This window comes from Saccoglossus kowalevskii, chromosome 6 (genome assembly GCF_978046115.1).
Source record: "Saccoglossus kowalevskii chromosome 6, keSacKowa6.1, whole genome shotgun sequence".
In the NCBI taxonomy this organism is placed as follows: Eukaryota; Metazoa; Hemichordata; class Enteropneusta; family Harrimaniidae; genus Saccoglossus; species Saccoglossus kowalevskii.
Window position 1 is genome coordinate 9,900,908 of NC_140646.1, and position 21,901 is coordinate 9,922,808.

Below are 21,901 nucleotides of genomic sequence, written 5' to 3' on the forward strand. Positions count from 1 at the left end.
GTAACAACAGAAAACGCAGCCAGTGATACATTTCGAAAATAAAAATACAAAATAAACGCAATCAGAGGCGCCGACCACGCGCGTTGGAAATAAATAGAACGCGTTCAACTGCGTTGTGACACAGTATCACCAGCCTCTTTCACTCACGCAATATAATTATGCTATTTCCCAACGCACTTATATTTAATACATTGACGAAAAACACCACAAGAAAAATGTCAACTAATAATACGCAATTATCCAGGCAGTACTAGAAATTATTGCTGATACTAATCATGTTTTGTATTGGAAAGTTGGATACTTGAATGTGAAGTCCCCGGGCATGTAGTAATAATAATAATAATAATAATAATAATAACTTTATTGCCTCCGTGTAAAAAGCTTTACATAGGATAAGTACAGCAAAAAAGAGTTTTAAAATAACAAGATATATGTAAGAATTGTACAAAAAACAATACAAAAGGACTTAACTAGTATTTAAATGTTAAATAAACCTTTGTAAATATAATTGGCAAGTTCTATAAATATGCCAGGATCTTTGCTTGAGAGTATATATGTGAACTGTATATTTTTATTGTTATTATCTTTTCTAAGGTCTATGTTTTAACGAAACATAGCACTTTTTCTACTTGTACAAATAAAGTGGTTAGGTCGAAGTATTTGGGGCATTGAGGGTCTTCTACTAGCATTTACCCATGAAAATTGTCTGACCAAGCAACGGCAGATGCTTCTTTGTTTCAATTTGTTTCAATTCAAATTTGATCCTGGTTGCGTGTAAATACATTCCATGTGTGAGGGACGTCTCGTAAACATGCGGACTTATCACTCAACATGCACTTTATTTCTTTATTATATACTATGTATTATGGAATTGTGTGCTAGTTAACACTTGGGTTTGTGGCAAATTTAACACCTCTCCGAGGTGTGACTACTTTTGAAACCTGCCATTGTCTTCATTTAAACGGCGGCGCGTGACACAAGAATTCTGTGACCCTTCGGTGAACATGCACCCGTTTTTACTAACTACAATTATAATTCTATGATTCTTTAATCGCTGACCACGGGATCATACTAATTTTACCGAAAGAAAAAAACAATTTTCACATGTTATGTGGAGTGTGCTGGCTGGTCATGGCCGTTTATTAAATTATTGTGCTGTCACGTTTCCTGTGCAATTTCGTGAAGAGCAAACATCGATTCTATGCAAACGACTGAACGAACTTTTTGATATAAACAAAAAGCACTGGAAATAGTAGTTAAAACTGCTTTTATTTGCGACCTTCGCAATGTTATCCGCGTACACTAGTCGACTGTAATGTTGAGTACAGGGCGGCGTGCGCCGGTTGACACCTCGGCTAGATCGCGTTGACACCTATTTGCTACCATTATTTTTATAAATGAATCGCCCCTAAAATAAAAACCTTAACAGCATCATGCCAATCTTAACCAACCATGTACACATCATTTCATAACCATGGTAAATATTTGATTTTACTGTGATAAAACACAATTGAACGTACGTTGTTATATTATAAGCAAACGTTACAAGCCTTTGTATTACCCCGCGCATAGGGCTTTTTTGCTACTAGCAAACGATACATTTTACCACTTGCATATGCCGTTTTAACCACTAGCATATGGCATATTTTGCTACTTGCGACTCGCAACTTGGTACTCGCATACGGCACTATTTCTAGGTCGTACATACCTCTTTTTTGGGTAGGGCGAGGTCATATTAATAATAACCTAAAAGATGACTTCCGATAATAAGGAAGCTATTTTGAAATTGAGTTCTGAGGCTCTGAGTCCTGAAAAGTATACACTACCAATTGAATACATTTGGTAAAACTTGTGAATCTGAAATCAGGAATTCATGAATCTGAATTTAACAGAATCAATTATTCTGAGCATGCTCAGTTGCTCTGTCAGTGTAGTAGAGAGAGGTAATTTTGGATGAAAATCTTGAAAAAGACCCACTTAGGATTTTCAGATCTGAAAAAAAAAATACGTGCCTATGTAAAACATACTTGTTCATCAACCTGCCAAGTTTCATTGACATCTGCTGCAGAGTCCCTGAGAAAATGTGAGAGATAACTTGCAGCAACTTCAAAATGAGACAGAAAGTAAATCTAGTACTCCCCTTTCAGGCTTCGCCTGAACGGGGGACTAATTAGAGAATTCAAGATGTCGTCACAAGATCAACAAATCTGACAGAGGTCCACCTGATGTACGTACATATACAATATCAAAGCAATCAGAATAGCAGTTTTCAAGGATAAGTCGAAAATATCATTTTTTACCAAAAATGACAAATATATTCATCAAAATTAGAGAAATGAAGATATCATCTCGAAATGAATAAATCTGAGAGAGGTCCACCCAAGGTACCTTCATACCAAGTATCAAAGCATTTGGGTTAGCGGTTTTCAAGAAGAAGTCGAAAATAGCATTTTTGACCAAAAATGACAAAAATATTTGCTATAAATAAGACAATTGAACATATCAACACGAAATGAACAAATCTAAGAGCGAAATATACCTAAAAATACCTTCCTAGAAAGTTTCACAGCTATACAGTTTGTGTTTTTTTGACTTTGACTTTTTTGACTTCGTCGACAGAGGAGCTAATAAACTGCATCATTTTACACATTTTTGTTTTCACACACTAGCAAGTGGGAAAGAAACTTAATGTATATCCTTATATAAATCTAAGGATGGATGTATCTCACAGACTTTGTGACAGAAATTTCCTGATACATGTAGTTATTTCTCTATACAGACTATTTGAAATTTCCAACGAAAACAAGCAGCCTGTCGGCTGAAATGGTTCAGCTGTTAGCAATGCACATTTCAATTAAAGAACTGAAAATATCATTAGAAAATTAACAATATGTATAGTATCAAAGCAATCGGACTCTCCGTTTTCAACAAGAATTCAAAAATAATACTTTTTACCAAAAATGACAAAAATAATCATTAAAATTAGATAATTAAAGATATCATCACATAATTAACAAATCTGAGAGAGGTCCACATGTAGTACCTATTAATGTAATATCAAAGCAATCAGACTTTCGGTTTTTAAAACAAGAAGTTGAAAATATCTCTTTTTACTAAAAATGACAAAAATATTCACCAAAATTAGAGAATTGAAGATATCATCATGAAATGAACAAATCTGAGAGAGGTCCACATGTAGTACCTATATATGTAATATCATAGCAATCAGACTTTCGGTTTTTAACAAGAAGTCGAAAATATCACTTTCTACCAAAAATGACAAAAATATTCACCAAAATTAGAGAATTGAAGATATCATCATGAAATGAACAAATCTGAGAGAGGTCCACATGTAGTACCTATATATGTAATATCAAAGCAATCAGACTTTCGGTTTTTAACAAGAAGTCGAAAGTATCACTTTTTACCAAAAATGACAAAAATATTCACCAAAATTAGAGAATTGAAGATATCATCGTGAAATGAACAAATCTAAAAGAGGTCTACCCAAGGTACATATACACCAAGTATCAAAGCATTCAGACTTGTAGTTTTCAAGAAGAAGTTGAAAAAGTAAAACGTTGACACGAACGACGGACGATGCCAAACAATCACAGTGGAGCTAAAAAAAAACCTTATCTGAGCTAATCTTCGTAATGTAAGTCAGTTGTGAGCATTTTGACCAATTTTCAATTTTATGACTGCCAGTTTAGGTACCCATTCTTTTTCTTTTTTTTTCATTTACTTGATGGAAACTCTTGCTCAGCAGAATACCAATGTGAATTTTCTATTTTTGTTTACGTTTATGCCAAATTGATCTTTAACTAAACAAGCAGCCTATCGGCTGAGATAGCTCCGCTGTTAGCAATGCACATTTCAATTAAAGAACTGAAGACATCATTAGAAAATGAACAATATGAATAGTATCAAAGCAATCGGACTTACAGTTTTTAACAAGAAGTCGAAAATATCACTTTTTACCAAAAATTACAAAAATATTCACCAAAATAAATTAATTAGAGAATTGAAGATATCATCACAAAACGAACAAATCTGAGAGAGGTCCACATGTAGTACCTATATATGTAATATCAAAGCAATCGGACTTACGGTTTTCAACAAGAAGTCGAAAATATCACTTTTCACCAAAAAATGACAAAAATATTCACCAAAATTAGAGAATTAAAGATATCATTACAAAATGAACAAATCTGAGAGAGGTCCACATGTAGTACCTATATATGTAATATCAAAGCATTTGCACTTGCGGTTTTTAACAAGTCGAAACTATCAGTTTTTACTAAAAATGACAAAAATATTCACCAAAATTAGAGAATTAAAGATATCATTACAAAATGAACAAATCTGAGAGAGGTCCACATGTAGTACCTATATATGTAATATCAAAGCAATTGCACTTGCAGTTTTTAACAAGAAGTCGAAAATATCAGTTTTTACCAAAAATGACAAAAATATTCACCAAAATTAGAGAATTAAAGATATCATTACAAAATGAACAAATCTGAGAGAGGTCCACATGTAGTACCTATATATGTAATATCAAAGCAATTGCACTTGCGGTTTTTAACAAGAAGTCGAAAATATCAGTTTTTACCAAAAATGACAAAAATATTCACCAAAATTAGAGAATTGAAGATATCATCACGAAACGAACAAATCTGAGAGAGGTCCACATGTAGTACATATATATGTAGTATCAAAGCAATTGGACTTGCGGTTTTTAACAAGAAGTCGAAAATATCAGTTTTTACCAAAAATGACAAAAATATTCACCAAAATTAAAGAATTAAAGATATCATTACAAAATGAACAAATCTGAGAGAGGTTCACATGTAGTACCTATATATGTAATATCAAAGCAATTGCACTTGCGGTTTTTAACAAGAAGTCGAAAATATCAGTTTTTACCAAAAATGACAAAAATATTCACCAAAATTAAAGAATTAAAGATATCATTACAAAATTATCAAATCTGAGAGAGGTCCACATGTAGTACATATAGATGTAATATCAAAGCAATTGCACTTGCGGTTTTTAACAGGAAGTCGAAAATATCAGTTTTTACCAAAAATGACAAAGATATTCACCAAAATTAGAGAATTAAAGATATCAACATGAAATGAACAAACCTAAGAGAGGTCTACCCAAGGTACATATACACCAAGTATCAAAGCATTTAGGCTTGTAGTTTTCAAGAAGAAGTCGAAAAAGTAAAACATTGACACGGACGACGGACGACGGACAATCACTCATATGATAAGCTCCGCTCGACAAAGTCGACAGCGGAGCTAAAAATATTGCATCCTGATATTTTCAATGAAAGATTTTAAAATAAAATGTGAGAGATAATATATTGTTTTCAAGAATGAAATCATTACACCACTTACGTGCTCAGCTGAAATCTGACAAAGTTTTTAATATTATAAAAGATAGCCTTTCCTTCCTCTATGGCTGCCATTATAGTATAGAAATCATCATCTACAAGGATCATATCGGCCGCCTCTTTGGATACATCAGTACCTGTCTTACCCATAGCTATACCTATATCAGCGGCTTTCAGTGCTACGGCATCGTTTACACCATCACCAGTCATACCAACCACACTGTTATTCATTTGCAATGCCTGAGAGAATATATAGTCTGTTACATCATTTCATATTTGTTGTGGTATATTGGATGGTATATAGAATTCAATAATTGTCAGTGTGTAAGAATGATTTCCAGGTTACCTCAAGGAATGCAATTCTAACAGAGGTTCATAACATGCATGATTTAAAGCTAATTTTCTAATACACATTTACACAGCAGGAGGTCAAAATAAAAAAAAATATCCCTGGTTGTCCACATAAAAACAGTTGTCAAATATATTTTTGTGATTTTTCAGGATTGTCCAAATAGGCAAACAGTTTTCATATTTGGCTGGTAGGAGACAAAAGTGGTTATCTGGGACAATCACCAAATCAGTTGCTGCTTAGTGTAATACTTTGAATTGGTAGGTAAATAAAATATTTTCTTACCTTGACTATTGTTACTTTATGCTTTGGGCTTACTCTGTGAAACACACTAATCTGAAATGAATAAAATTAAAACAGAATCATAAAATAACTGGTTACATGTAATGCCAGAAAAAAATTCAGACGTGACTTTCGTGATCTGTACTTACTGAGTTAATAATACTGGCCAGCTGATCTATTGACATGTTCTCTACGTTTTCACCTGATACAGATAGTGCACCTTCAGCGTACAGACCAAGTCTACTTGCTACATAAAAAAACACAATAGATGATGACATTATACATACACATACACTGTATACACTGATTTTCCAGATTTCACAGTTGGCTGCCAGTTCAAGTTCAATGTTATTGGGAAATGATATGTTGTATACTGTAAATGCATTACTTATTCACTGGGTATTAATTCTGCTATTTTATCTAATAAGTACAATTGCTAAAACCAAAGTACATGGACATGTAAAATAAAAGTAAAACTCAATGTTTCCTTGACAAATTTTTAAAATTAAAACAGTTATTATGCTTAAAACATCAAAATAGTGAAATTAAATATCTGTGAAAATAAATGGTTTTACAGTATTTGGAAGTTACACATTAGTTCCTGTTAAATACATGTAATTAATTTCTATTTTATGCATACATAACTTCATAATCCATTGAAATATAATAATTTTTTGTATTTTAAAAATACACTTTCTTTAATTCAGTACTTATTATAAATAAGCTTTCCTACGCTAAAAACCAAAGAAGAAATGTCTATTTTATTTAAGGAAGTATAAAGCAATTCTATTCTATTCTATAATGGCATTATTATGACAATAACAATTTATTGCCGTCAACTACATTGAACCCTGAGTTTGAATGAAATCATCCCTGGCATGTCCGAAATATGAACAGAATTCATATGAAAATTTGTGCTTACAACTCTTTCTAGGGGATTTGGATTATAACACGATCTAAATCCAACGTTAAGCCTATAAGCCTGTTTTTAGTGCCAAACCCCTTTGTTAAGTACAACAACAAATATTTCTTTGGTGTTTGTGAGCTCTTGCGTGATTGGTCAATGCATGGACAGCTCTTTCCCTTCCATGTTTTACTCCCTATCAATTTGGGCCCTATAGACAGTATAGTAACATCAAAGTCAAACGCTGTATGCCCAACGCAAGCTGGGCTGGAATATTATAATGAGCAAGTAAACAATGCCGTCATATTTACTTCGATGCGATGACACTACTTTCGCATCGAACTACAAGTATCTTTCCCCAAACAAGTCGTTTTCTTTCCGCAATATGCATCTTTCGAACACACAATACCGTAGTTAACAGATGTTCTCGTGAACGTGGTTCACTAGTAAATATTTTTTTTTTTTTTTGTATTTATAAACTATTATTGGAGTTTGCACTGAAATTAACATCTTACATACCTGGTTTGTACATTACAAATTGCAATTAATCTACATATTGGGAAGTGGACTGGGTAACATTTTTCATAAAATATCCCCATTTCTTGTTATGAGAAGTCAACCTATTCCGTCGGACAGCAATGAAGTACTCTATCTCCAGGAAATATTTTACATATCTTTTGTATGCCATGAATTCTGGCTTTTGATTTTTATGTCTACACAAGTAAATATATTTTTTTGCTACCAGAAAGAGGAAGTTGACTAAACATGTAAAGTTTTCATCCCCAAGAAGGATTTGTTGTGCATTCGGAAATGCCCTCAGGCCACGCTTGCCCCCCCCCCCCCAAAGCATGTACAGTGTTTCCCAAAAATCTTGGGTGCATTGACATTGGTAAAACAAATGGATAAGAGATTCAGAGCATGATGAACAGATCAGGCCATACCATTTTAGGAAGCATGACCCAGGTACTCCTTTACTCTGAATCTCCTCCCATGCCAGTAGTTTCCCACTTTCCCCATACATTTGTTTAACAAACAAAATTCCAGCATCAACAAAAGCCTGAATGAAGACCGATTTCCCTCCCAGATGAATCAGTTTGTTATTCCAAATTATTTTCATTACCCAATTTTGTAAAATATTTGAAAGGAACAGTGGTAACCTCACTGGCAGGACTTTAGGGTCAAAGTTACAATTCAATAAAACTGAGAGTCCACCAATTGGTTTCAATTTGTCTAAAATGATTGTTTTCCATGGATGTGACACTTTAATGTCACTCAATCGTCTCAACCAGTTAATTCTTTGGGCTGCATAAATGGCATAGATGTCTGGCATTGGAAAACCACCATTGTCTGTGTCACCTATAACTGTATTCCTTGCAATCTTATCTGGGCCTCTCCATAGAAATTTAAATGTCCTCATTCGCCCCAAGATGTAATTTCAGTTGTAATTTTATTAACATTTTCAGTAACAACCATATTTGTAGATCACAGCTTCCGCTGTTTCTACCATGTCAGGCCAGCCCCGGCTGCCTCAATGCTAACCTGTCATGTAGTTGCAGCTTCCGCTGCCTCTACCGGTACCGTAATTGCAGCTTCCGCTGCCTTTACCAGTAACACATAACATCACGCAGTTTCAGGGCCCGCTGTCTCTGCAAATAACACAACCAGTAGGTACAGTTTTCGCGGTATCCTACCTCTCAATTCGTACTAATGACTAACCTATTAACCTGCAGCTACTGCTGCACTAACCAGTTTATCTTTTATTATTGTTTGTATTTTTATAGTCTTTATTACAGAGTTTTACTTTACAGTGTTTTGTTACATTTGTATTTTCATTTACTCAGCCAGCAACAATTTGGTGTTGCCCAGTTTTATCATTTACAAGGTCTGTTACTTTTCCTACCAGTAGTTAGTGAAAGCTACTACTTTCACGTTTGGGAGCTTGCTGGGAAATTTGATCTAATCTATGTATTTTGACTGATCCCTGCAGCGGGCTCCCCTGTTGTTTGCCAAATAAAGTACCTTTACCAATTTTATATGTTGTGTCATAAATAACATTGTGTTAATTTTTTTCAGATATTTGGTTGGGATGTCCACTAGGTTAATAATGTATTGAAGTCTTGAAATTGCCATAGTTTTAATAATTTGGATCTTACCCAAGAGTGTAAGGTCTCTAGATTTCCAGAAATTGAGCGTTTTCTTCAAATTTTCCGTTACATTCGCCAGATTTAATTTCAATGAAGCACTCGAGTTGTATGAGAACACACCAACAATTTTAATTATGTCATATGGCCATACAATACCCAACGGTTTAGATTTGTTATGTTTAAATTTACCTAACCACATGCCTTCGCTTTTTTTTTGTATTAATTTTGAGACCTGATATTTGAGTGAATGTATTAATAGATTTGAAAAGATGGTGTGCGGAGTGGATATCTTTAACAAAGCATGTCAGGTCATCTGCAAATGCTGTATATTTCACTTCAATGTCGCCAATTTTAATTCCTTTTACATTGTCATTGGAGCGCAGAGAGACAAGTAGAATTTCTAGAGCTTGGATGAACAACATTGGTGAAACACAGTCACCCTGCCTTACCCCCCCCCCCCGATTCAAAGCGAAATATCCAGTACTGAAGCCCTTGTTCATAACACAGCTAGTAATGTTTGTATAGAGTGTTTTGATCCAGTTTATAAAATTTACCCCAAAGTTAAATGCCTCCAGTGCCCTGAATAAGAAATTCCACTCCAAGGAGTCAAAGGCCTTTTCAAAGTCAATCGTCAGTAAAATGCCGGGCAAATTTAGTTTGTCTGTGGATTTCATCACACATTCTATCAATCTCACTACGTCTCCGATGTTCCTATTTTTCACAAAGGCTCTCGTTAATAATAGATGGTAACACCCTTTCATACGCTTGGCAAGACTTTTTGTCCCAATTTTATAGTCAATATTGAGTAAACATATTGGTCTCCAGTTTTTAATAAATCTTCTATCTTTGCCTTTTTTCTCTAACAGAGTTATTATCCCTTGCCTCTGAGATGTTGAAAATTCGCCCTTCTCAAAAGCATAGTTTATAGAGTTCACTACGTGGGTACCGTGGGTACAAGTGGCCAAAACAATTTGTAAAAAAGTAGCTGGTATGCCATCATTGCCTGGTGTTTTGCTTGACGGAAGTGATTTTAGAGCACTGTATGCCTCCTGCAGTGTAGTAAGTCCATCACAGGTAGTGCTTTGCTCTCTTGTCAACTTAGTAATATTTGGATTTTCCACATTGCTGTTAGTTTCTTTCACTTTTGTTGAATTTAAATTCTCATAGAATGCTTTAATTTCACGATTTACCTCTGTGGGTCTACTGATGACATTCCCATTGGTGTTAATAATTTGAGATCGTTTGCAATTAAATTTGTCTAGCTGCAAAAAATATTTATTGTTTTTTTCACCAAGTTCATACCAGTTACTGCGTGACCTAACAAAGCTTCCCTCGGTTACATATTTATATCCTTGTTCTAATTTTTCTGTTATTTCTTCAATTTTTTGTGCTACAGCTCTTGTTGGGTTTACAGCAATTTCATTATTCAGTTGTTTTAATTTTTGTTCTAACTGAGCAGTTTTTGCTTTGCGTTCTTTTGCTTTTTGCTTACTGAACTTAATTGATTCTTCTTTAATTTTGTATTTTACCCAGTCCCGCTTCAGGCCAATATCTTTCAACTCGCCCCCCTCACTAGCCAAGTTGTAAAATTTTCGTTTATTAATTTAACATAATTTGGGTCTTTAAGCAAGCTGTTATTCAATTTCCAGTATGATGGCCCCCTATTTTGTGTCGTCCCAGGATAATTCTAAAACAATAGCGGAATGATCAGTGAAGGCACATGGCATAATGTTAGTATTTTGAGTATCCACTTGCAATGAATCACTGGTAAGGAAGAAATCTATTCTACTTTGGATAATTTCAGGACGAGATGATCTCCATGTAAAGTCCTGCTTATCAAGGTTCATAACACGCCAGATGTCAATCAACTCAAGTGCTTCCATTGTTTCTTTAAGAAACCGTCCAAGGCTTAGGGTTGCCCCCTCTTCTATCTAATTCTACGTTTAATGCAACATTATGATCTCCGCCCCACACAATTTGGGCATCTGAATTGGTGGTGATTTGTTCTATTGTTTTAATTATGTCTTTCAGAAAAGCCACATGTTCCACCTGCTTATTTGGGGCATAGGAATTAACTAGAATAAGATGTTTATTGGCTACCTGTGCGTCAATAATCAGAAATCTTCCCTCTTCATCTCGGTAAACATTGTTAATGTCAAAGTCAACACTTCAAAAAATTGTAAGAACCCCTCTACAATTATTTTGACCATGTGAAAAAATCATGTCCCCTTTCATTTGCCTCTCCCAATATTTACTAATTTTTTGGCTACTATGAGTTTCTTGGATCATAATGATATTAGCATTCGTATTAGCTAGCCATCTAAAAGCAGTTTTTCTTTTTTTGTAGTTACCCAGCCCCCTCACATTCAAAGATAAGATTTTTAGGTTAGATATAGTTTGCATGATAATATTGTATCGTTTTCATTATCTAATAACAAGACCAAAGTTTTCACTTTAATTTGCACTCCAGTTTTGTATGAACAAGTCATTGAAAATGACACAGTCCCCATTAAAATTTTGAAAGTTCTCTTTGAGCTTGTCATATTAAAGCGGAGGAGTTATCGCGAGCGTGTCCTTGAAACTTGAGTTCCAAGTGGCGTATACAACAGATTGTTTATTTACATCAAAACAGGTGTTCCGTGTAGTAGTAATATGACCAAAAATAAAAACAGCCGTTATTCGGCCATCTTTGATCTGATTATGAAACACACTGATATGTATGATGTATGTGCCAAATACGAATGAAAATGGTACATAAATTGTGGAAGTAGTAAAGGCCAAAAAGTCAGATGGCTGTCAATCGGCCATCCTTGACCAGATTTTGAAACAAATTGTCATGGACATGCATCCTAACATGTATAAAGTACATGTATGTGCCAAATTTGAATGAAAACTGACAGAGCACATCCAAGATACCGCATAAAAAAACAAAAACAAGATGCCTACCAGTCGACCATCTTTGATCCAATTGTGAAATAAATCGTCATGGACATGTATCCTAACATGTATAATCTATGTACCAAGTTTGAATGAAAACTGACAAAGCATGTCCAAAATACAACATTTTCAAAAAACAAGATGGCTGCCAGTCGGCCATTTTGAATCGAATCGCTAAACCACTGCATGTGCATATGTCCCACATAAGGTACTAGGCACATGCAAAGAATGAACGGAATCGGTCTACAGGATTCTGAAATATGACTCTGGACAGACTGACGCACGGACGGACGGACGGACGGACGGACAGACTCAGGAACTCACGGGCGGTCGGGACCATGTATCCTAACATGTATGATCTATGTACTAAACTTTGAATGAAAACTGACAACGCATGTCCAAAATACAACATTTTCAAAAAACAAGATGGCTGCCAGTCAGCCATCTTTGATCCAATTGTGAAATAAATCGTCATGGACATGTATCCTAACATGTATAATCTATGTACCAAGTTTGAATGAAAACTGACAAAGCATGTCCAAAATATAACATTTTCAAAAAACAAGATGGCTGCCAGTCGGCCATTTTGAATCGAATCGCTAAACCACTGAATGTGCATATGTCCCACATAAAGTACTAGGCACATGCCAAGAATGAACGGAATCGGTCCAAGGGATTCTGAGATATGACTCTGGACAGATGCACGAACGGAGACCAAATTATAAGTCCCTAATAAAGATAACACAAACAAACACGAACACAGAAAAAACACGAAAACAACTCATATTTAGAGACTGACCGCAGGAGGCCAGTATCCAAAGAGAGGATGGCAAAAGTCAACAGAGTCGCTTGAATGCGGTAAACCATGTTGACAAGGTCACGAGACTACACCTGGCCAAAAAGTTTAAAGGTCGTCCAAACGAAACACTGAGCGTAATTGATGTTGCCACCCCCGAACATAGATTCACCTACAATTGAAAAGTGAAATAAGGTGTCACGACAGAAGTCGCTCCACACCATTCTCCCCCTATGGTGAATGAAACCCTTATGAATGAAACACGAAATACAAACAACCATCATTCATAAAGTGGAAAATGCAATAAAGTATAGCGGTGAAAATGCAACACGCAGTCTCCAGCACGTACGAGTAGTGGCTCTGATGAATAAATCCCTGTAATACAGACATACACCGTTCACCTTAAAACTTACAGGCACTTTGTAGTATCATAAAGCATCGTTGTACACGTCGTTACCGGAGTGAAGACAGTCATGAATGTCACAAATACAACGTTTGACAGGTCGATACTTGAATAAAAAAAAACACTGATTAAACGCGAACCTGACAGTAAAATATCAAAAAGCAGGTCGACCGACCACGCAGCATGTCGGGTCCAAATAACGTTGTAGTCCTCAAGTCCCTGAAGTCTGTAGACCACTCGGTGAAAGAACTTTCAATTGCACGGCTCAAAGTTTCAATCATTCGTTTCACTGTAGTGTTTCCATTTATATACAATGTTCCGTTCTAAAACCTTGTTTTTTTTCCCCTCACCTTTTTCATAATTGGTAACATTTTACGCTGTTTCTCATAGTCGTGCTGACAGGTCTTCTTTAATATAGATATGCGTACCCATCATCACTTTCCTCGCTGAATCCAGGATATTTTTTCTTGTCGGGTGGTATAGAAACTTGGCAATCACTGGTCGGGATCTTTTCCGTTTATCAATTTTGCGCGACCATGCCGGGGTATGATGGGCGTTTTCCACTGAGTGTGGGTCCACACCAAATCTTTCCTGGACATCTAACTCTTTGCCCTCTCCATCTTATGGGATTCCGTAAAATTGGAGGTTGTAACCATGTGAATATCTTAACATCTTGATATTTTCATTTTGGATTTTGATATAATCCCCACGAAGCAGCTGTAATTCGTCCTTAAGTATATCGACTTCCCGCGAAATTTCTTGAACGTCTGCACTGTTTTGAATAACAGCCTCGTTCAGATCCCACTGTTTTTGTTCAACGGTCACATCTCTGAATCCCTCCTCTACATTCAGGTCTCGAAATCCGTGTTGCACAATCTTTGTCAGAATTTCTATCGATCGCACATTACTTTCAGACATTGCGTCATGATCGAATTATCACTTGCCTCATTGTTGGAGTCGCCATGATCTCCTGGCCCGTCATCTGTAGTAAAGCTTGTAATCTTCTTTTGATTGGTACTTTTCTTTCCTCTGTCACGCTTTTTCCCTCCACCTGCCATATTCAGTCCATGTATATTTAGCAATATTTTGATAAGGTCATTCCCTCACACCACAGTGGGTAATTGCAAATTTTGGTGAAGTTCTGGGAGCAGCTAAATATCGCTCGGTTCACATTGCTGCCATCACGTGACCCATTAGTAAATATTACTTTTGATATACATGTTTTTGTTTAATTGAATAAAATTAAAAGTAATGTTTCCGTACATGTTAACTGAATGTGGTGGCAGCTAAATGTTATATTCAGTTTGTACCCAGTTTTCGACAAAATATTTGAATATTTTTGTTTTCATGATGCATGAATCTTCTTATTATGTTATTTTTCACCGACTATGCTCGTTTTTTATTGTTCTCTGCCTTGCAATTTTTTTCAAACCGACTTTCAATCCGTGCGTTTTCATGTCTGTCGTCATCTTGACTACACGCTCACACCCTTTCAACCGGAATTCATGTCTAAGGTTGTACCCTGTTTTGACAAAATACTCGAATATTATTGTTTTCATGATGCATGAATCTTCAAATTTTGCTATTTTCACCGACTACGCTTGTTTTTTGTTTTACTCTGTCTCGCATTTTTTAAAAAATAAACTTTCATTCTGTCTTCCGTTTTCATGTCTGGCGCCATCTTGACTACACGTCCAGTCTTGCAGCCTGAATGCACGTCTACCTACGTTGTACCCCGTTTTTATAAATAATTTCAACACAATAACTTGAATACTTGTGCATAAATGAAGCTTGATTTTCTTTATTATTTTATTTTCACTATTTTCGTTTTTTTGTTAGCGTTTCAAAAGTTTTTTTTTACGTGGCGATCAAGAAAGCGCAAATCTTTGCTATTTTCGAGATTGATGCCCGGTCTCTGAATCCCACACACAGGGTTGTTAACATGAATTGCTGTGTCTACTGCGTTTGGATCTTCTTTACTATCATTTCCATCGTCATCAAAATCCGGAAAAAAAAACATCGAGCAAATCATCTACACACAGGAACTCGTGATCAGCAACGGCCATTTAGAATACATGTACCTCAGGCAACTCTCGTCAACAAAATTACGCATTTCGCGAGAGTTCACGACTCTCGCCGCCTAAAAACACGCATTTAACGAGAAATCGAAATAAACATTTAGTTTATGTTAACGGTTAACACGGTTTAAATCAGCTTAACTTTTTTTCCAGCCCACCCTGCTACAATAGAATCGCTGGAGTTGCTTGTCCTTCCTACTATACTTAATGTGCACACTACACAACATGAACATGAACACACTAAATTAGAGCCAATGCCTAGGAAGTGGAAATGGGATAAATTATCAGTTTTTAAATACCATGATAGATTAGCATCAAAAGATAGACAGAATACAATTAAAGAGTTTAACAACACAATTTTAAGTCATAGTGATGTAAATATAGCATCCCAGAAATTTAATCAGCTACTAGAAAGTTCAGCTTCAGGCATTTTTAATAAAACGAATCCCAATAAAAATATTCACAAAAACAAACAAAAAACGAATCCCTGATGGTTTGATAAACAATGCAACCAGAGTAAACGTGATTTAATGGCTTGTGCAAAGTTGATAAATAAATTTCCATTTGATATGAAACTAAGAAAAACCTTTTATTCTAAAAAGAAAAGATTTAAGAAACTTATAAAACAAAAGAAAAACAAAATCCAAGAAAATTATCTTAATAAACTCAGAACTCTTCAACAAGGAAATTCAAAAGAATTTTGGAAAATTATTAAACATATGAAAAATACAGATCAAAATAGTGATAATGCAATTTCAGAAACTAAATGGATGGAATATTATGCAACACTAAACAATAAAAAAGATAATAGTTTCCAGGAAAATATAATGAAAGAATTATCAGAGCATGAAGAGAAAATGATAGTAAATGATCACTTAGAGAAGGTTATTAGTGAAAAAGAAGTTAGTGGAGCACTGAAAATGCTAAAATCCATAAAAGCACCAGGCTTGGATGGTTTCTGTTTAGAACTATTAAAATACAGCTCAAACTATTTAATTAATTCACTTACCAAATTGTTTAACTTAGTTTTGAGTAGCTCAGTTTTCCCAGATATTTGGAATTTAAGTTGCATTACTCATCTTTATAAAAAAGGAGACAAATTAGACCCTCAAAATTACAGGGGAATATCAGTTTCAAGTTGTATTGGTAAAGTCTTCTGTTCCATTATAAATAACCGCATATACTGTTTCATTGAAGAAAATAAAATACTTAAAAACAGGCCGGCTTCAGAAAAAAACACAGAACAACTGATCAAATTATGGTATTAAAAACTCTAATTCAATCAAAGAAAGCTTAGAAAGAACTCCCATGTGCTGAGAGTATTGGAGACACATTAAATATAATTCGAAATTACTTAGCTGAAAACTAATTATGCAAATCAGAAAATTAATATGACCAGATTTGAGTGTAAAACTAATGAGGTCTGCGCAATGTAACAGAAAATCTATGTCTCCAAGTTTAATTGAAATGTGATTAGAACCAAAAAATTATGAATTATTATGCTTATTAGGGAATTAATATGAACAGATTTTTACCCCAAACTAATTAGGTTTGTACATTGTCCTAGAGCATCTTTGTACTAAGTTTCATTGAAATGGAATAATTAGCACCATGAAAACTCCAAAATTTCGACCCCTCTAAAAATTTGACCGCCTATTTATTTGCCGGGTTTCGGTGTTTTATTTACCTCCAAATTTTCGACTCCACTAAAAATTGCCGACTCATTCTTATTCGAAAATTGCGACCAGTTTTAGTTTTCCCCCAAATGAAAAAAAAAACGATGTGAGCGTTCAAACGAGACCTTCCTCGAAGGCATGAATCCGGGTTTCTGATTGACCGAGAGATTTTTATTTTATTGGTAACGAAAATATATTCTAAATAAACGAAGTTTCAAATAAAAACGAACACAAAAATCTCGGCATGCTGCGTTTCTGAATTGTTGATTATTACTGTACTCAGTAGTGATTATAATAATGTACACAAAATAAATTTGTTGAATGGTTATGAAATACAAATAAAAGTCAACTTAGTTTCATCGTAAGCGATTCCGGTCTCGTATAAACGTTTGATGCTGTAGGATATTCGCCATGTTCTCTTAGGTCAAATAGGTCAAATCGCTAATTAACCAATCAAAAAGCTGGATGATGCCAACGTGTTCAAATTACCATAGCTTATTTAAATATGTTAATGTTATTGAACGCAATGCGGAAGAGATTGATGTTGTAGTACGATATTTTGGCTTGGATTTTGATGCGAAAACGGCATGATTTTTTTTAAATAAAAAAATTAGTTGTTTTTAAAAAATAAACTGGTCATCTGAAGAATAATTTAACATTGTTCACAGTGATAACAGCTCATTCTCGAAAGGAAGCTTACCCGCTCACGCTAGTCACGATAAAAATCTAGCTGTGAAATCATAGCCCTATGTTGCCAACCGCATTATTTACGTGACTGACTCTGGCCGGCCCATAGGGCTATGGGGCCTTGTGCGACTGAATACCGGTTAAAATCCACATGCCAAATTTGGTCGTCGTGAAAATCACATTTTAAGACCTTCGAAAGTACTCACTATGTTTATTTACTTCCAAACAATGACCAGAACCTATTTGTGCTGTGAAATGATGACGGTGGTCATAAAAAATTGACTTTATTTACCGTACACCGAGTCGCAGAAAAATAACAAGACGAAAGACGCCATTTTGTATTCCAGAGTTTATAACAAATTACGCGAGACCTATAATTTTGTACCACATGACCAAAATCAGTATATAAAATGCGTTTATGCAACTAGTTTCTATTATTAAACAAAAATCATACAATTATAAATACTGTATGTGATTGCTTTCTTGGAACAATTAGAATAACGGGAAGAATGAGTTTTATTCTTCCACCACTGCATCACATGACCGCCAAACGAGATTACATTTATTCTGCGCTAGGGAGTGTGGGATGTCAATGGCTGCTGTTTTCTCGTAATTTGCTTGGTTTCCGCGGTAATTGTTTGAAAATATCACAAATTATTGCTTATTTATAAACACAAATTGCAAACAAAAGTTTGTATGTTATTCATCCAGCGATAAATTCACAATAAAGGTACGTCACACCATCGTAATCGAAAGCAAAAGCGATTTAATTTACGTTTGCCAGATTTCTGTTTTTAAACTGTGATAGATCCCGTAGCTCTATGTTCGACGTAAAACAAAAAAATTAAAAAAAGACGTTCAAATGAAATTGTTAGGGCGAAATTCGATTGTAGGTCGCACCAAAGAGCTACGGAACCGCAGCTAGATAAAAATCATACACGTGTACTCTTGAATAGACAGACGTCAATGACTACGGTAAAACTTAGACTCTATTTTAGCCGGCAGGATTGATTGAAATGTTCGAAAAATGACGCCAAAATACACCTTAAAAGTCCCATTTTATTTTCTTAAATCCAATTTTATTTTTTAATCCAAGGGCGAATTTACGGCAGAATTTGGTCCCTCAAATAAGGGACACGTGAGCTTTGATTCTAACCGGATACATTCCACTGGGTCGGGGAGATAGTTTGCTAAACTTCCATGTATCTTTTGTCCAATGGGTACCTGTACTTCGAACATTCGCAAGTTCTCCTAGGTAGTGCGAGACAGCTTTGTCTTTTTATTATGCAAATTAGGTGATTAATATGCACAAATATTTACCGGAAACTAATTGGGTCTGCATAATTCTAGATTCATTGAAATGTGATGATTAGTACTTTAGATATCAGTAGAAAAGCTGAAAATTAATTATGCAAATTAGGTAATTAATATGCACAATTATTTACCCTAAAACTAATCAGGTCTCTGCATAGTCCTAAAGGATCTATGTACCAAGTTTCATTGAAATGCGATGATTAGTACTTGAGATACCCGTGGAAAAGCTGAAAATTAACTAATTATGCAAATTAGGTGATTAATATGCACAAATATTTATCGAAAACAATCAATCTCTGCATAGTCCTTGAGTATGTAAGTACCAAGTTTCATTGAAATGTAATGCTAACTACTTATATCAAATGCTGAAAATTAATTAATTATGCAAATTAGGTAATTAATATGTACTGATATTACCATAAAAACTATCAGGTCTGTGCAGTGTTGTATGACATCTATGTACCAAGTTTCATTGAAATGTGATGATTAGTACTTGAGATATCAGTGGAAAAACCGAAAATTGACTAATCATTATGCAAATTAGGTAATTAGTATCCACGGATTATTACCAAAAACTAATCAAAACCTAGCATTAGTTCAGAGCATCTATGTACCAAGTTTCATCAAAATCCAATGAGTGGTTGTTTAGATATCAGTGGAACAGTCATGGAACCACTAAAAAATAGCTAATTATCATGCAAATTAGGTAATTAATATGCACGGATTTTTACCAAAAAATAATCAAATCTGCGCATATGTTCAGAGCATCTATGTACCAAGTTTCATCAAAATCCAATGAGTGGTTCTTTAGATATCAGTGGAACAGTCATAGAACAGCTAAAAATTAGCTAATTATCATGCAAATTAGGTAATTAACGAGCATGGATTTTTACCAAAACCTAATCAAATCTGCGCATTGGCCCAGAGCATCTATGCACCAAGTTTCATCAAAAACCGATGTATGGTTCTTGAGATAGCAGTGGAACAGTCGGACACACATACACACACACATACAGACACACTAACTGCAAAGACTCCCATTTTGTGCTTCGCACATGGGAGTCAAAAACACATTAAAAACAAGTCATAGTCAATGACACGTCCCCGTTCCGTTCATATTTGAGTGACATATACATTCAAAGCAGATCATGACCGAAATGCACCTGCATATGTACAACACATTGTGCTAAATCTGAACAAAATCCATCCATGCATGACTGAGATCCGGTTCTGGAATTGTGAAAATACGTGATTTTGATGCATTTTCGGCCTTAAAATGGCCATCATTCCGCTATTGTTAAGCAGATCATGAAACAAAGGCACATATCTATTTGTGACATGATGTACCATGTGTGTGTGAAGTTTGAACTTGATCAATCCAGACATGTCTTGGATACGGATCCAGAACTGAATTCTTTAACAAAATGGCCGCCAGTCAGCCATTTCGAACTTGATCCGAAAAAAAAAAGACGTGCATCAAGGTCCTATTATGTTTAATGTATGTACCAAATTTGAACAAAATCCATCCATGCATAACTGAGATACGGGTCCGGAATGGTGAAAATGTGCGATTTCAATGCATTTTCGGCCTTAAAGCGGCCGCCATTTGGCTATCGTTAATGAGATCATGAAACAAATGCACATACATATTTGTGACATGATGTCCCTTGTGTGTGTGAAGTTTGAACTCGATCAATCCAAGCATGTCTCGGATACGGATCCAGAACTGAATTCTTTAAAACAAAATGGCCGCCAGTCGGCTATTTCGAACTTGATCAGAAAAAAAAAAATGACGTGCATCAAGGTCCTATTATGTTTAATGTATGTACCAAATTTGAATGAAATCCGTCCATGCATAACTGAGATCCGGGTCCGGAATGGTGAAAATGTGCGATTTCAATGCATTTTCAGCCTTAAAGCGGCCGCCATTTGGCTATCGTTAATGAGATCATGAAACAAATGCACATACATATTTGTGACATGATGTACCTTGTGTGTGTGAAGTTTGAACTTGATCAATCCAAGCATGTCTCAGATACGGATCCAGAACTGAATTCTTTAAAACAAAATGGCCGCCAGTCGGCCATTTCGAACCCGATCCCAAAAAAAAATGACGTGCATCAAGGTCCTATTATGTTTAATGTATGTACCAAATTTGAACAAAATCCGTCCATGCATAACTGAGATCCGGGTCCGGAATGGTGAAAATGTGTGATTTTGATGCATTTTCGGCCTTAAAATGGCCGCTATTCGGCTATCGTTAATCGGATCATGAAAAAAATGCATGTGCATATGCATATGTCCCATATAATGTGTGATGTATGAGTGAAGTTTGAACTTAATCGGTCCATGCATGTTCGAGATACAGGTGATCACGGACGCACGGACGGACGGACGCACACAGGGCAAAACATAAGTCCCCGTTTTCGGACTGCGTCCGAACGGGGACTAATAAACAAAAACTCTATGTTTGTTTCGTAGATTTTACCAAAGCATTCGACACAGTATGGAGAGTAGGGCTATTCTATAAACTATTAAAAAATAACATTAATGGCAAGATTTACAAAATAACAAGACATGAAATGTCACAGTCCCAGTTATTTGATTATAAAGTTGTACAAGGAACATTTGCAAACAGGTGAATAAATATGTACTCTTTGTGGTTACAACTCATCATAAAGTGATTTCCGATGATCTAGTTTTGTACTGACAACTAAAAACTTTCACTGACCCATGTTCAGAATCTCAGAGTACACAAGTGCAACAAAACTATTTGTCATACATGTATACTTGCTCAAGAAACTGCATTCATAAATCTGAGTGAACCTTGATGTACATGACTTCTTTGTTATTCAGGTCTTAGTATATTACCAGGACCTGGGTTTGTTTCAACATCACCACTGGGCATCAGAATCATTCTCATGTTG

The 21,901-nt window shown here is 35.3% G+C and overlaps 1 protein-coding gene across 1 annotated transcript in view; it reads right to left on the reverse strand.

Moving 5' to 3' along the window:
• LOC102801296 (calcium-transporting ATPase type 2C member 1-like) overlaps positions 1-21,901 on the reverse strand; it is a 181,750-nt gene that overhangs the window by 39,741 nt on the left and 120,108 nt on the right. Inside the window, exons 16-18 of the mRNA XM_085500018.1 lie at positions 6,185-6,282; positions 6,039-6,089; positions 5,409-5,644 (exon numbers count right to left, since the gene is read on the reverse strand). Of these exons, the coding sequence (XP_085356144.1) occupies positions 5,409-5,644; positions 6,039-6,089; positions 6,185-6,282 (385 nt within the window). The remainder of the gene's footprint in view (positions 1-5,408; positions 5,645-6,038; positions 6,090-6,184; positions 6,283-21,901) is intronic.